The sequence below is a fragment of the Brassica rapa genome, chromosome A03 (assembly GCF_000309985.2).
Source record: "Brassica rapa cultivar Chiifu-401-42 chromosome A03, CAAS_Brap_v3.01, whole genome shotgun sequence".
Lineage (NCBI taxonomy): Eukaryota > Viridiplantae > Streptophyta > Magnoliopsida > Brassicales > Brassicaceae > Brassica > Brassica rapa.
This window is the reverse complement of record NC_024797.2, coordinates 11,155,902-11,171,441: the sequence shown is the minus strand read 5'-3', so window position 1 is coordinate 11,171,441 and position 15,540 is coordinate 11,155,902. Positions and strand designations below refer to the sequence as shown.

At 34.6% G+C, this 15,540-nt stretch overlaps 3 protein-coding genes across 5 annotated transcripts; 1 reads left to right on the top strand and 2 right to left on the bottom strand.

Moving 5' to 3' along the window:
- The first annotated feature begins 151 nt into the window (after positions 1-151).
- LOC103858120 (methionine aminopeptidase 2A) lies at positions 152-2,729 on the top strand. Of its 2 annotated transcripts, XM_009135414.3 has the most exons (10): positions 152-356; positions 477-519; positions 617-730; positions 819-1,064; positions 1,160-1,251; positions 1,349-1,443; positions 1,690-1,786; positions 1,890-2,033; positions 2,103-2,320; positions 2,409-2,708. In XM_009135414.3, exons 1-10 carry the CDS (start codon positions 194-196, stop codon positions 2,517-2,519), a joined length of 1,323 nt encoding a protein of 440 aa, XP_009133662.1. In that variant the 5' UTR covers positions 152-193; the 3' UTR covers positions 2,520-2,708. The 2 variants fall into 2 exon arrangements, with proteins under 2 accessions (XP_009133662.1, XP_018512676.1); XM_018657160.2 differs by lacking the exon at positions 477-519 and having other exon boundaries at positions 267-356; positions 2,409-2,729.
- A 537-nt stretch (positions 2,730-3,266) lies between these two features.
- LOC103858119 (histone-lysine N-methyltransferase ASHH3) lies at positions 3,267-8,386 on the bottom strand. Of its 2 annotated transcripts, none has more exons than XM_009135413.3 (13): positions 7,037-8,386; positions 6,829-6,958; positions 6,634-6,748; positions 6,433-6,532; positions 6,007-6,085; positions 5,732-5,903; positions 5,571-5,651; positions 5,059-5,212; positions 4,898-4,925; positions 4,707-4,797; positions 4,577-4,625; positions 4,416-4,500; positions 3,267-4,346 (listed from the first exon to the last, which is right to left on the bottom strand). In XM_009135413.3, the coding sequence occupies exons 1-12, from the start codon at positions 7,052-7,054 to the stop codon at positions 4,429-4,431; spliced, it is 1,089 nt and encodes a 362-aa protein (XP_009133661.1). In that variant the 5' UTR covers positions 7,055-8,386; the 3' UTR covers positions 3,267-4,346; positions 4,416-4,428. The 2 variants fall into 2 exon arrangements, with proteins under 2 accessions (XP_009133661.1, XP_009133660.1); XM_009135412.3 differs by having other exon boundaries at positions 3,267-4,332.
- A 241-nt stretch (positions 8,387-8,627) lies between these two features.
- LOC103858118 (F-box/kelch-repeat protein At2g44130) lies at positions 8,628-10,171 on the bottom strand. Its single transcript, XM_009135411.3, has one exon. The coding sequence runs from the start codon at positions 10,023-10,025 to the stop codon at positions 8,820-8,822; it is 1,206 nt and encodes a 401-aa protein (XP_009133659.1). The 5' UTR covers positions 10,026-10,171; the 3' UTR covers positions 8,628-8,819.
- Positions 10,172-15,540: the final 5,369 nt, after the last annotated feature.

The window sequence follows — 15,540 nt, the reverse complement described above, 5'->3', positions numbered from 1 at the left end:
GATACCAAAGTTATGTTGGGCAATTTAGAATTTTCTTGACTAATAATCATATTACGGAAGAGAAACACAACTTGAATACGAATAGTTTTGACTTTTATTCAAAACCAAAGAGAAGACTTATTACATTCATCTCTACGATTCTCATTTAAAGTTGTACGAGTTCTCTTATAGGTCCTTGTTAGAGCTAGCTGATATGGAGATTGAAAAGCTTGATGTGGAAGCTTCTATGGAGGAGAGTGGTGGAGTAGAGTCCTCTAGTGGAAAAGAGGCTCTATTATTAGCTTCAGACCTTTCTGATAATCTTGATCTTGATGAAGATGAAAAGGAGAAAAACCAAGAAGAAGAGAGAAGCAAAGGTAAATCATTTCTTGATTATGAATGATCTTGTAGTTTTAAGGGAGTTTGTTTCTTGAGTTTCTCTAGTGTCTTTGTTTTATGGTTTGATTAGTTTGGTATTGTTTTTTTTTACTTTTTAGCTGAGTCTTCAACGAAGAAAAAGAAGAAGAAAAGTAAAAACAAGTGAGAAACTGAGAAGTCATTGTTTTTGTTTGTCTATTCTCTTTCAATGCTTGCTTTAACGATCTTAAGTAACTCCAAAAGCTGATGACTGTTATAGGAAGAAGAAGAAGAAGAGTTCTCTTCAACAGACTGATCCACCTTCAATTCCTGTTATTGATCTCTTCCCTTCTGGAGAATTCCCTGAAGGTGAAATCCAAGAGTACAAGGATGAGTGAGTTTCACATACCTTTTGCTCTTTGTCCAAAAATCGACAGTAAAAATGTTTGTCTAGACTAGATTCTATGTTTTGTAATGCGTAGTAATTTGTGGAGAATGACATCTGAAGAGAAGAGAGAGATGGAGAGGCTACAAAAGCCTATATACAACTCTCTGCGCCAAGCAGCAGAGGTTCATCGTCAAGTTAGGAAGTATATGAGAAGCATAATGAAGCCTGGAATGTTGATGATTGATATCTGTGAGACCTTAGAGAACACTGTTCGTAAGTTAATATCAGAGAATGGTCTTCAAGCTGGTATCGCCTTCCCTACAGGATGTTCTCTTAATAAGTCAGTCCTACTTCCTTTTTTTTTTAATCCTCTCTTCATTTCTTTGATCTTTTTGTTCTTCTATCAATGTGTCTCAAATTTACTTGAACCTTCAGCGTTGCTGCTCATTGGACACCAAATTCTGGAGATAAGACTGTTCTTCAGTATGATGATGTGATGAAGCTAGATTTTGGAACACATATTGATGGTATGCTAAAAAACAACAAAGCTCATCTGTTTTTTTTTTTTGTATCTCTTAATGTAAATGTCGCATTAAAAACATTAACCCATGTTTGTTTTGGCAGGGTACATTGTTGATTCTGCTTTTACAGTTGCATTCAATCCTATGTATGATCCTCTTTTAGCAGCCTCCCGTGAAGCAACATACACCGGTATCAAGGTGCTCATATCTTTCTCTGTTGCTAATAATTAGTGTCTCTGCAATCTTGTGGTTCTTTTTTGATGTTTGTTTCAACAACCATGTTAAGTTCTTCCATTTGATCTTTGTATGTAAAGTCCAAATGAATTTTGAGCTTTCTAAGGTCATTTAAGCTCACTAAGCAAACAATCAAATAAAGTTATTCAACATGCTTTTGGTTTGTGGGAATTAAATAAGATAACTGTTTTTTTTTTTTTGTTGTGTCAGGAAGCTGGGGTTGATGTCCGACTTTGTGATGTTGGTGCTGCAATTCAGGAGGTCATGGAGTCTTATGAGGTAGAGATCAATGGAAAAGTCTACCAAGGTAAACTTTTGTGTAAAATACTTCAGTGGTAACTCTTTTGGTAGTCTATGTTTAGATTATTAGAAAAAGGTGTAATTCAGTGTTGTCTCTTTTGCCATGTCAGTGAAAAGTCTCAGAAACCTGAATGGGCACAGCATTGGGCGCTATCAGATACATGCTGAAAAATTTGTTCCTAACGTCAAAGGAGGTGAGCAGACAAAGATGGAAGAGGGTGAACTATATGCCATTGAAACTTTTGGATCAACCGGTAAGAAATGGCATTGGACTAAGTGGTTGCAGAATCAAATTTAGCTAAGACTGTTTCTCGTTTCTGCAGGGAAAGGATATGTGAGAGATGACTTAGAATGTAGCCATTACATGAAAAACTTCGATGTGGGTCATGTCCCTCTGAGGTTACCAAGAGCTAAACAACTCCTTGCAACCATTAACAAGAACTTCTCCACTCTAGCCTTCTGCAGACGCTATTTGGACCGTCTTGGTGAAACTAAATACTTAATGGCTTTAAAGAATCTGTGTGATTCTGGCATCATTGAGGTAACACTTGGTAACTGACTATATCCTCTGAGTTACTATGTTGATCAAGATTTTCATGGAATTTTGGTTTCTTTGGGTTGTTTTATAGCCATACCCTCCATTGTGCGATGTGAAAGGAAGCTATATTTCTCAGTTTGAGCATACTATCTTGCTGCGCCCAACTTGCAAAGAGGTTATTTCCAAAGGAGACGATTACTGAAAGTGGAGGCAAATGTTTTGTTGTTTACTTGTATTGTTCTTCACTAGTTTGTGTAATATTATGGTTTCTTCCCTTTTATAACAAGTTTGCCAGGTTTCTTTGGCTAGAAACACAGAACTTGAACCATTGAAAGAAGCTCAACTTCCTCAAGTTTCTTAAATCTGCTCAACTATCTATCATTTGAATCGATATTGGTCATCTTCTTAACCTTGGATTTGGATCCTTAAGGTAATGAAACTGATGTTTACTTGTAAATAACTTTATTGGCAAATTTAGAAAAAATGATTGTAAACGGTTAGTGGGACGATGGTAACCTAAATAAAGAAATAACGTAATTACAAAGCCAACTAAAGAAATTTATTTTATCGGGGATTATGCGGGTTCCAAGTAAAAAATGTTCGATTAACAATCGCTATGGGAATATAAGAAAAGAAGATCGGGTCTGCAGGAACCAGTTAAGAACAGTATTTTAGAGAATGAGTTAGGCCATTTGATGGTAATATTTGACTAGCTAAGCCAAATATAAAAATTGTCATTAAGTGTCATGCTTGGTGAGGAATCTTGAGAAATCATGTGTAAGGATCCCTTCACATGTTCAATAATCTAACTCATTCTCTAAAAAAAAAATTTACTAGTTCCCGGAAACCCGATCTTCTTTTCGTATAATTTCACAACATTTGTGAATCGAACTTCTTTACTTGGAATCCATATTATCTTTCTTAGTTGGATTTACAATCCCATTATTTATGTACTTATGCTACTACTGTCCCATTGTCAGTGTACAGTTATTTTGTCTAAGTTAAAGTGTTCTTAGTTAACAAAAAAATATTTGATAATTAAAGATAAATCAACTTAATACGATTCAAAAACAGTTGAGGATTTTTATCACTAAAAGCCTTATACATATATGTCGAACTGTTTTTTTGAAAATATTTATGTAACGGTTTTGATTATAGCATATTAAGATTTATTGTAAGTTTTTTTCTAGTTGTTAATGAATGTGTTTTAGAACTCATATACATATTTGTTTATTAACATTAATAAATTTTTAGTTAAATCCCTTAATGATCATGGGTGTTTACAAAATTAGTGAATACTCTAGTTTAGGTTTATTCTTATTAACCAACTAATCATTTTGTTCTCAAAAATATTTTTACTAAAATTTTTACGTTTATTAAAAATATAATAAATATTATAATTAAATTGATTATTTATTTTTACTATACAGTTTTCAATATCTATTAATCAATAGTATTTAATCAATTTAAATATTAACTTAGGAGAGAGTACAAAGTAGTTGTGTCCCCATCTTTCCCCAACCCCTCCTGCTTTTAGTTGATGAATCGGAACCGTATACTCACTTCACCACTACCACGCGAGTCGACAATCCATTAACAGTAACCGGCGCTTGGGTTTCAATCCACAAAAATGGTAAATTAATAACAAGAGTCCCCCACACTTTTGTGTGCTATCATCTAACTTTGAGAACGAGTATGTCCAGATATTAGTACATATAATAAAAGAAACCATTCAAGGTCATTATATCAAAAAGCACAAGCCCTCCTATGAGTTCCTTGAGAAAAATTTCAAGAACAGTACAAGCCACAAGTTCATCGTCATCTTGAGATGCTCACGAAAAAAGAAATGAGAAGAATTACAAATATGGTTCCAGGTAGATACCTTACAAACATTATATCATGGTACAACAACAAACTCACTGCACCAATCCTCAAACCAAACTGAATGACAGATGTTGCGTCAGTTTACAAAGACAGATTTGTTCAGCTTTCTCAACTTTTCTTTCCAAAGAAATCTGCAGAAACATAGCTGCAATGATTACTTAATAACTCCATGCTTCAATAATAAAGTGAAATCAACCAAAGAGTTTTAAATCACCTGAAAAGAAATATCAGTCAGATAAAATCTCCCAGTCTTCTTTCGACAGGTCGATAAACTCAGTAACACCATCCTCAAACATCACCTAAGTTAGAACATGTTAACACAGGTCTTATAGCAAGAGTGATATTCCCAAGTTAGAAGGTGAGAACAAGTAATACCGAGTGCTTTCTTGTAACCTCATCAAAACGTCTAATGATGCCAAAACACCTGAAAATCTCTAATATACGTTAGAGAAGAGTATGACATGAGCCAGAAAACTAATCCAAGAAGCCAAAAGTTTATACATACTTATCGCTCGTGGGGCGAGATAACCTGATCACTACACCAATACAAGTACGAGGACATGTTTGCTCTTCACTAAGATTGTTAATTAATGTTCCTGGAGAGACGATGGAATCCAAATTGATTTTCTTACAAACCAAAACACACTAAGCTAAGCTTCTCTCGCAAATAGAGTAGAAAAAAGAATCCATACTTACCTTCATGTATATCTCCATTATGATGAACCTAACCAAAAGTGGAAAAAACAAATAAGTCTCTACAACTCATAACACACAAAATCTTAGTGAATGTGAAACTATGCCATGGCAAAGAGAAGATCTATATTTGAATCTTCTTTTCAGATAAATATTCAAAATACCTGGGGCAGTGTCTGCTGAGCCAATTCAGATACCACGATTTTACGAGTTTCTTCATCCGAGACTAATTTAGGTTTGTTTGGTTTCACCCCAAGCTTCTTTCTGCAACCTATTGCTCCACAATGGCAGTCTTGATCTTCACCAAACGCAACAAACCTGCTCTATTTCATTAGTGTCACAACTCAACAGATTTTTGACTTACTCGAAATGATACTAGAGAAAGCAAGCTATGAAACATGGGGATGATCATACACTCAGATATGTGTTAGTAATGGATGAGAGTAATTATCTTACTGACAGTTATAAGTCAAATGTTGTCCTTTACTGCACAAACCTGGTTCTATTTCATTAATTATGTCACAACTCAACAGATTATATAGACTTGGAAAACTATGAAATTCTTACTTTACTAGAAATGATACTAGAGAAAGCATAAACTATGAAAACATGGGGATGAACATAAACTCAGATATGTGTTTTTAATGCAAACTAGGATGAGAGAAAATCATCTTACTGATAGTCATAAGTGATATGCTCTCCCTTATTTATGTCAGAGATGGCAAAAATGCCGATTCTTGTCTCGCCCTCAATTATCCTGATAGCAAGCAAAACATGACCAAATGATAACTTTGGTCGAACAAAAGCATAAGCAATAAAAGGTGACAAGAAACAAACCATGTCTGCATCTGCGTATTAGGGTTGCAACTATGATTGATATATCTCGATTTATTTCCCTTATTAGTGGCATCAATCACCATATTTTTGTTTATCTCACACAGATAGAAATTTTTTTCTCCACGGCCTTTCATCTCCCATAGCCTTTGTGCACAAGTCACATCATCTATGACTACATTGAGGTAAAGATTTGAGGGAAAAAAACACAATTTTAGCAAACAGGTTGTAATATATTCAGCAGAGAGGCAAAACATCAAACAGTATCACATCATCACCTTCTCCTACATATTCAGTGATAAACTCTCCTTCTTGGATGTATTCATCTGCTACAATCCCTGATCCACATTTGTCTGTCTACAGGAAACAAATAATATAAAAACCAACAACCCAAAATTAAGCCTAACTAATCCTAGGAAACTGATACATAACAAGTTAGGGTATTTTATTCAATGATATTAGTGTTTCATTTTATTAATTATGTTTTCATAAATTATATTCTATGTTAGATTGCTCACCCTTCTTTTTTTTTGCATTAGGGTTTTGATTGAGTTGTACAGGATGGTTTCTAAATTGATTAATAGGAAACGAACTTCTAACAGTTATCTTCAAAGAGAACTTAGGGTTAAGAAAAAGCTTATCCTAGATCTTTGTAATTTCTTAAGTGAAAAAAGGTTCATATCAAAAACAATTAATTCATTTACTTGAATTAGCTTTAACTTCTTCACACGCCGTTGTTGGAAAGGCTTATTGTTACACTCACTCCCACATTTGCAATCGGATGAACAGCTTGCGTTTAACAACCTACGCAAAGATTGATTTTTTCCAAGTTGAATGTACTTAATCATGGTTGTAAATGCTCTTTAGATAGTTCAATAAATTAAATTGTATAAAATGATGCATACCCACAATCACAATCACTCCCACACACAACTGAAGAAGAGCCATGGGACAAGGCACAAGTACAGAAAATTCCATCATCCTCAGCCTTTTTTTTTGTTTTCTCCGTCAAGTGTACATCTGCATAACTATCTAAGGCGATAACACGTGAAATCTCCAACCAAAATTTCATATTTTATAAGATTGAGTTAAAAGGATACTGCGCTTGATGTAGGTGTAAGGAGTTGGTTTCCCTTCGTTCAACCAATCCGGCAACGAAAACTCCTCTTCTTCTCCAATATCCTCCAACAACTTGTTGAACACTTGTTCTATGGGGTTCCTCTCGGAAACCTGTGAGAAAAAAAACATCTCAAAAGTTTCAGACAAGTATATAGTTAGAGTAAGAGGATAATTTTTTCACGAACGAACCTTCTTCGAGGCAGGCATAGCTAGAGAATCGAAGAAAGACACAAGTACACCGAAAGTTCGATGTCTGCGTCTTCCTGTTTTCGATGAAAAAAAAAACCCGAACTTTCGAAACCCTGATAACGTAAAATGTGGTTGGTGGTGTCGTTGTTGAAGACTTGAACGAAGAAGTAGAGAACGCAAAGGATAAAGGTTAAAACTGTAGTTTTGTTGTTTACTTACTATATATGATAATTGCACCTCTTCGACGTTAAGGGTAAAAATGTAAATTTCAGTGAATCAAAACCGCGTTGATTGTTGGTCAGCTCGTCTGGGGCTATGATGGGCTTTTGAATAAGCCCAAACCAAATAGTAATATTGTTGCGTTATGTCGTGTATGTCGCATAAGTACATAATTTTGTCGCTGTAGTCACATTTTTATGCTGCTAATCTATTTTTACGGAAAATTATTTCTTGTATATTAGAAAGAGTTTACAAAATTATAATTCAACGCATTAGACTAGACAACCACCATGGTAAGTATAATGACGATGCACTAGAATGATAGATTATGCTTAGCTAAGAGATGAGCTGGTGTATTGTTTGTCCGCTATACAAAATGAACATTGGTTAAAAGACAAAGAACCAACATAGATATAGTTGCATATGTTCTTGATGACATCGATCAGAACTTTTGAGTCACCCTCAAAACATATAGTTATAATCCATGATTTCTTATGTGTTCCATAACATCTAGCAGTGATCTTGCTTCAGTGTGGTGATAAAACTATACAGTGTCCTCTGAACTCCAGAGTAGAGGGAAGCCTCTATCGTTTCTCAATATCCAATCTGCTTTGGCTTTTCTGTTTCTGATTCTGGATTGATTTCAATCTTGATACATTCGTTGGCCATGATGATTTTTTTTTCTAAAAGGAACACATTTGGTCTGGTATATTGTTGAAATTAGAAACACCGTTTTTAGTAGAGAATGAAGTTTTTCTGAATGGAAAATGAATATTGGATTTATGAAGCTGGACAAATACAAGTCTAGTGAATTGTAAATTATTCGTTCACATAATAGTATACACACTAAAATAAGCATTTACCTCATTTGAATTTTCTCTCTAAGTTTTTCTTATTTACGTCGAAATTGTTTGTTCACATTATTTGTTTTACAGTCGAAACTTGCATTTGTAGTTATCATCTGGTGGCTTTGTCCATCAAGGGAAATTAGCATTTGCCTCATTTGAATTTCTCTCTAAGTTTTTCTTATTTTCGTCGAAATTGTTTGTTTTATAGTTGAAACTTGCATCAAAGTTGCATTTGTAGTTATCATCTGCTGGCTTTGTCCATCTAGGGAAATTAGCATTTGCCTCATTTGAATTTCTCTCGAAGTGTTTTTCTTTTTCGTAGAGATTGATTAGCGTTTGTTCACAACATTTGTTTTATAGTCGAAACCTGCATCAAAGTTACATCTGTAGTTATCGTCTGGTGGCTTTGTCCATCTAAGGAACTTAGCATTTATGTTTTGCTGATTACTTTCTATCTGGGAACAAGTATGATAATCTCCTAAGGTGTGAATCGTATCTATCCATTCAACACGTTAGCTCTTGTATCCTGAACAACTTGTTTTGGTATACATATTTGTCTCTTGAAAATGACACTGCAACCAGATTTCTATATTTATCCATAGGATCCAAAAAAGATAATAACCTCTAGTATATGTTTTATTTCAAAATACTTTTGAAATGATCTTCCAAGTTATTCATACGAGGCGTCAAAGGTTACGCTGCTAATATCAGATTATTCAGACATAGATTGAAGCATGTGAGAATGGAAGTGTGGAGAAACCAAAAGATATGTCATTGACATGACTCCAGTTTCCGGCATTCTTCTCCTCTGTCGTCTTCATCATCGCTCCTTCACTCTCTCTTCTTCCGCCGATCATTATCACCGATTCACCTCCAGAGCTTCCGACGTAGACTGAACTTCCACTCGCGGGAAGCTGAATAACTTCAACATCCAGTTTCCATTTTCTCCAACCGTCTCTACTTTCCCATTGACTATTGCTCTGTAACTCACGGTCTGTACTGAAACAACGTAACCTAGATGAGCCTCTAGTGTCTCCGGCAGTGATGGTGCGGCCTCTAGGGCTAGTATCCGGAAAAGGCCATACGTTTTCGATTCTTGACCATGACTTTGTCATCGGATCATAAACTTCTCCGTCCTGTCGGAACCTCCCTTGAGACTCCGTTGCGTAACCGCTTAAAACGCAGAATCCTCCTAGCCCCGTCCCCATGGAGAACCCTTGACATTCGTCTCTTCCTTCGGCCATCGATGGGATCGTTGACCACTCGTCTTTCTCCACGTCGTACACCTCTGCTGATCGTAAGGCGTTCTTTTGCTCGTCGTGTCCTCCGGCGACGTACACCTTCGTGGGACCCACGGAAGCGCAGGCGAAGAAGGAACGTGACTCCTTCATCGGCGCGCCTCGTCTCCACCTCCTCCCGCTTCCTTCGAGGACGTAAACGTCTTTCACCGGCTGTAACGTCTCCGGATCCCACCCGCCGATGAGTAGAATCTTCCCTGCGTCTTGAACCGCGACGCACTCGCAGAAAAGAGGGATCTGCTGCTGGGGAAACGCGACGCGGTTCCACGTGGCCATCGTAGCGTTGTAAACGCTCAAACCAAACCGCGGCGTGCTGGATGCGCGCTTCTCACCCTTCTCCTCCACCCCCAGCGGTGTCTCTGTGTCTCCAACCGCTTTAGACGCTGTATTTGGCGGTGAAAACGGTTGGACCAGGCAGAGGAGAAGCTCTGCTTTGCCGCATCTCCGCCGCTCTCTGATGAATGAAGAGTCGGAGAGTAAGCTTCGCCAAGAACGGCAAACGGATCTCATGGCGGATTGAAATTGGTACGGGACTCTGACCAAACACTCCATGGCTAACTCCGGGGGTAAACCGGGAATCAAATCTTTTGAAACTTCCTCAGCTCTGTTACTCGACTTGTCCATAATCGTGGTTGTGATCAAAGATGAAACAAATAAGCTTTTGAAAGAGAGTATTGAGTTTGATTAAACTAAAGAGAGTTTAAGTGTAAAAAATATAAAAAAAGGAATTTAAGGAAATGTGATTTGCTTTGAAGTTAAGCAAAGGTGGCAGATCCTTTATATAGGGAAAGGGGTGGAGGAAGAAGTCAAGATTTTGTGGTGAAATGTAAAAAAAAAAAAAAAAAAAAGGATTTTGTGGTGCATGTTTCTGAAACGCAAACGCAGCTCATTTCTTTGGTATGTACATAAGTTCAAACGCAGCTGACGTTATTGTAAAACTAACGAAAACAAAGATATTAATTTATATGTTATGAAAACCTAATTAAACCGTGGAAACCACATTTCGTTTTGCTATTAAAATTGCGGAATCGTTTATAGTTTAGTTATAAACCTAGATGTTTACCGCACATGCGAACATAATTTTCTTACAAATATTTATTAGTTTGTGTTTTATTAATTCACAACAAGTTGATAAGTTATTATTTAATTTTTTAAAACATTAAATTATTTATATATGACAAAAAATTTCATTAAAATATATATGTTTAATAATGTGTTAAAATTTAAAAACTTACATATAATAAATATTTTTAGAAATATATTTTTTATAGAATTTATTTTACTTGACTAATATTTAATTATAAATTTTTTTATATCATAAATTTTTTAAATTTATAATATGAAAATAATAATAATTAATTATCAATTGCTTTATATCTTAATTTTAATCTTTTATAATAGAAAATATTATTTCAAGATAACAGCATAATATATAAGAATTATCTTATTTTTTTGAAAAAAAATCTATTATTAATATAAATTTGTTTTTAATTATATATAAAAATTCGCTAAGGCCGTCACTGATTTTAAATGCTATAACTTTCAATGTTAGAGTTCGAATACGCAAAATCAATAATTAACTATCTGCACATATTAGGTGTTTTGTCCCCAAATGCATGCATAATAATTTTACGGATATTTATATTTATAAATATCATCATCCTAATCAACTATTTTTATGTTGTTAGTTATTTTCATTTCTACAATGTTTTCTTCTTATTTTTTCCGTTTTATTTTTATCTTTTTAAATGCAAACTGAAATCTGTAAAACAATGAGAATGATCACCTATCAAACATGCAATAAAATAAAGCAAATATGTAAACCTTCTTTTTAAAACCCTCGTTACTTCTTTAGATTATTTTTTAAACTACCAATATGTATGGAACTACAAAAAAACTTCAAAAAATAAAATAAAATAAAAACGAAGTAAGTAAACAAAATAAAATAAAGGTTGATGATAACGTAGAAGAACTCTTAAAAGGGAACTGAGATAATGATGCTATTTTCCCGTTAGTCGATAAATATGCACATAGATTTATCTTATTATTTTGATTTATTTCTTTATAAAGGAACTAAGTGATGATCATCATCAGATAATATCAAACATGATTAGGTAATATCAAATATAACATTATTATCGTACACGATTCTTTCTTTCTTTGATAATTTTTATTATAGTTAATTTATAATCAACTATATAAAAAATATAATAATTTATTAAGGTATCAACGACATTAACCGCTCTAACTATATTATAATAAATATAATAATTCATTTAAGAAAATTTAACATTTAAAATCATTCTAATTTTATTATAATTACTTATATATTAGTACAATATTACTAATTAAAAGAATATAATGATAAATTATTATTTATGTTTTCATTTGAATTTTTTTATGTATTATAAACTTTGAAAATTTCTTTGTATACTATATTCATGATATATAAATAAAATTTAAAAATACTCAAGATTTAGTTATGTATTTTCTGTTTTTTTGTTTAATTTTAATTCTAGATAATAACACAATATATATATGAATTATCTTTTTATTTTAAAATATATTTTTAACTTTTGGATATTTCTTAATTTTGATCATTTATCTACTAAAAAAATTAAATTAAATTTTATTTTTTTGGTTAATTTATATATTTTATTCTTTAAAAATATAAATGATATTAATCCGTCTAACTTCCAACATGAGAGTTTGAATGCGAAAAAATTATTTTACAAATAATAATATAGACTGCGTTTTTAATATGCAGCATTGTATAATTATTTCTTTCTACCATAGTGTTTTAACTTGTCACTGAATAATATCATGACCTCGATGAGTTACGATTACGCCACATTTAACTCTATCTTGTTTACACACGTACAATATTGAAAACGTATATAAACTATAGTTTAAGTTTTTAAATCAGCGTCTCATCACATGTTACTTGTATATATAAGCCGATCCCTTTCAATTTCACTCATCCGGTTCTGTTATCTTGACGCAATTTCCTTTATCAGGAATAGATTTTGAAATGTTGCTGATCTGATATAGTTCATGAATATATGTTTTTCAGATTTACTTTTAAAAGCAGAAAATATCTAATTAATAACGAGAAAACCAGCAAGCTTCTGGAAGCTTTATTGAGACTATTAACACTTTAATTTAGATCAACTACTCCACTTTTAAGAAAGTTGAATAGTTTCAGGGACTCGTAGACTTATTTTCAAATACATGTTAGATTTGCATAGATATATAGTTTCTGTTGTAACCTAGGTAACTTTTTAGGGTTAAGTGAAGTTTGGTAACTTCAGTCTTCATTGTATAATATTCATCAATAGATACTGACCGCACTATATGTTTTACGCTTTTACCACATTTAAGTATAAAAGCAGCTGCAGAGGTTATGATCAAGAGACTTGATAAAAATATGAGAAACCAGTTCACAGTGATTAGAAGAAGGGGAGATAAGGAGTATGGAGAGGGAATGGCTTTTTGGTTTGAAACTAGATAGTTCTATGAAGTGAAGATTGAGACATAGTATGAAGTTTTGAAGAAAAGCTTAAGAATAGAGATTTAAAAATTGTTGTTGTTCTAAGCTTTCAAAAACACTTGGATGTAAGGTCTTTTTTTTTAGTTAAATTCAATATTCAATTCAAAAAAAAAAGTATAAAAGCAGCTGATGTCAAGAAAAAGAAGTATAAAAGCAGCTTGAGCAAAGAGCTTTTAAATTAGTTTATCAACTAGAATACTATATAATGAAGTAGTCTAAGTTCCCTTTCAATGTCACCCAACAATATGGTTCTGTAGAAGCAATTTCCTTTGAAAGCATAGTCTTTCCTTTTTTACAAAAAAAGAAAGAAAGAAAAGTCTTTAAAAATGGAATCTATAACCCTCTTGATAAAGTTCACGAAGACCAGTGAGGTTGTTACCAAATCATGTTTCTTTGATAAAAATCTTTTAAACTAAAGAAAACCACTGAACTTCTAGAAGCTTTACAAAGACAAATATGGAATGAGTCGTACTCACTGACGCAATTGTCAATCGATAAGTAGAAACATATAGTGAGTTTTTCAGTTACAAAAACATATAGTGAGTTTTTAATTTATTATAAATAATTTTAATATATAGATGGACATTTTCGTTTTGCATTCTACACGCATCTTACTTGAATAGTCCACATATATTATTCTTTCAGGCAAAACTGTTATATGAGTTTTGCTTAATTGTTAATTAAAGTCTTAAGATATCATCTTGTGTTTGTATACCTATTAATCTGTAGATAGAAAAAATATAGAAATCCGATGTTAAACGATTAAACGCTCCGTTTTGGTAAAGCGAAAAGAAAGGCGATTTGGCGATCAAGGGTTTCGAGATGGATACGGCGGATCCGCCGGGTTTGTCTGACTCTCCGATGGGGGTTCAAGACGATCGGGATACGCGGAATACGAAGACGAACCATGGTGAATCAATCGGGGTAAAGGATTTGGGGAAACAACTGGGATCGGAGAAACAGGGTAAAGGTCGGGGATCTGTGAATCATGGGAGTGCTGTGGGCGAAGCTGTTGGCGGAGCCGTCGGCGAAGCTGTGGGTGAAGCCGTCGGCGGAGCCGTTGATGGAGCTGTAAATGGGAGAGTAAGATCGGAGGTTTCTACTAAAGGTTCATCGTGGGCTGAGGTTGCAAAAGAGAAGAAGATATTGAAGAAGTATGAAATCGATATCAATGAACGTGAAGGTCAAAAAGTGGTAGAGATTCCAGATGCAGTGCTTGAGAATGCAAACCATTTGTGGGAAGATTTTCTGGTTGGGAAGTTTCTTGATACGGCGCCACACATTGCAAGGGTTCATGCAATTGTAAACAAGATTTGGACTCAAGGGGAGAATATTCAAAGAGTTGAAGTTTATGAAGTAGACTCCACAACAATGAAATTCAAAGTCACTAATCCGATGATGAGAGCAAGGATTCTACGCCGTGGAATGTGGAATATAGGAAATATTCCGTTGGTTGTTACAAAATGGACGCCAGACGAGCTAAAGGAGAAGCCAGAAGTCAAGTCTATTCCATTATGGGTTCACCTTAAAAATGTGCCCATGCACATGTTCTCATGGCAGGGATTGAGTTTCATCTCAAGCGCAGCAGGATTTCCAGTGAGATTGCATCCTGAAACTGCCTCTTGCTCAAACTTCAAGTTGGCTAAAGTTTTTGTGAATGTGGATTTGTCAAAAGAGCTGCCTTCTAAGATAAATTTCACAAAAAAATGGAAAGTCATTCTTAGTGGAATTCAGTTATCCATGGCTTCCACTTCGATGCCAAACCTGCAGCAAGTGGGGGCATGTGGAGAAATCTTGTGTGATGAATAAAAAGGATGGGGTTGGTATGACTGAACAGATACAGAGGAATATGATGCAGAAAGCCAAGGAGACTGGGAAAAGCATTGAAGAAGTGAGCATCCTTGAAATTGGGCCTTCTAATTCTGAAGGTATAGAGGGAATTCTGATAGAGGCAGTTGTGGGTGAACTTGAGGAGGGGCAGATAGATGAAGGGTGGAAGAATGTAAATGCAGGGAAAAGTAGAAGTCCAACGAAGAGAGTGCTTACGTATGGTCAAGACAAACTGGTGACGCCATCAAGATTCCTGATACTTAATGAACTAAATGATTATGGCGAATTGGATAGAACGAAGAGTACCGAGGAAGTAACACAAATGGAGGTAGTTCAGCACAAGGAGGATATTGAAGAGCAGAATACAGGGATAGAAGAAATAAAAAAGGATGATCTTGTAGAAGAGAATGAAACTAGAGAAGAGGCAATTGATAGGGAAGAGGGGAAACAACAGAAGGTAAATAAAGATAAGGAAGACAGAGATAAGGGAGTGGAAAGTGCAGAGGGGGAAGTGAACGTAGTGAGATCACCAACCTACTGTGATATTGTGAAATCTCCTTCGAATGATGTTATTAGTAAAACAGTTCAAAAATCTACAAAAGCTGATCTGGTCAACAACATTCGACCGTCTTTGCCGAGATCTTCGAAAGCTAATCATAAGGTCTTTCCTGAGAAACCTGGGCCTGGTAATCAAGGCAGAAACGCCTATCAAAAAATCTCTCAATGACAGGATTCTTCTGGAATGTAAGAGGGTTTAAT

What these genes read in the sequence shown, in the direction of transcription:
- LOC103858118 (XM_009135411.3), bottom strand. Translation starts at nt 10,025, where the DNA reads ATGGACAAGTCGAGTAACAGAGCTGAGGAAGTTTCAAAAGATTTGATT.
- LOC103858119 (XM_009135413.3), bottom strand. An exon ending in CACTGAATATGTAGGAGAAG is followed by an intron (nt 5,904 to 6,006) that starts GTGATGATGTGA and finishes ACCTCAATGTAG; the next exon opens with TCATAGATGATGTGACTTGT. An exon ending in CTCAGCAGACACTGCCCCAG is followed by an intron (nt 4,926 to 5,058) that starts GTATTTTGAATA and finishes ACTTTTGGTTAG; the next exon opens with GTTCATCATAATGGAGATAT.
- LOC103858120 (XM_009135414.3), top strand. Translation starts at nt 194, where the DNA reads ATGGAGATTGAAAAGCTTGATGTGGAAGCTTCTATGGAGGAGAGTGGT. An exon ending in AGAAGAAGAGAGAAGCAAAG is followed by an intron (nt 357 to 476) that starts GTAAATCATTTC and finishes TTTACTTTTTAG; the next exon opens with CTGAGTCTTCAACGAAGAAA. An exon ending in TGAAACTTTTGGATCAACCG is followed by an intron (nt 2,034 to 2,102) that starts GTAAGAAATGGC and finishes TCGTTTCTGCAG; the next exon opens with GGAAAGGATATGTGAGAGAT.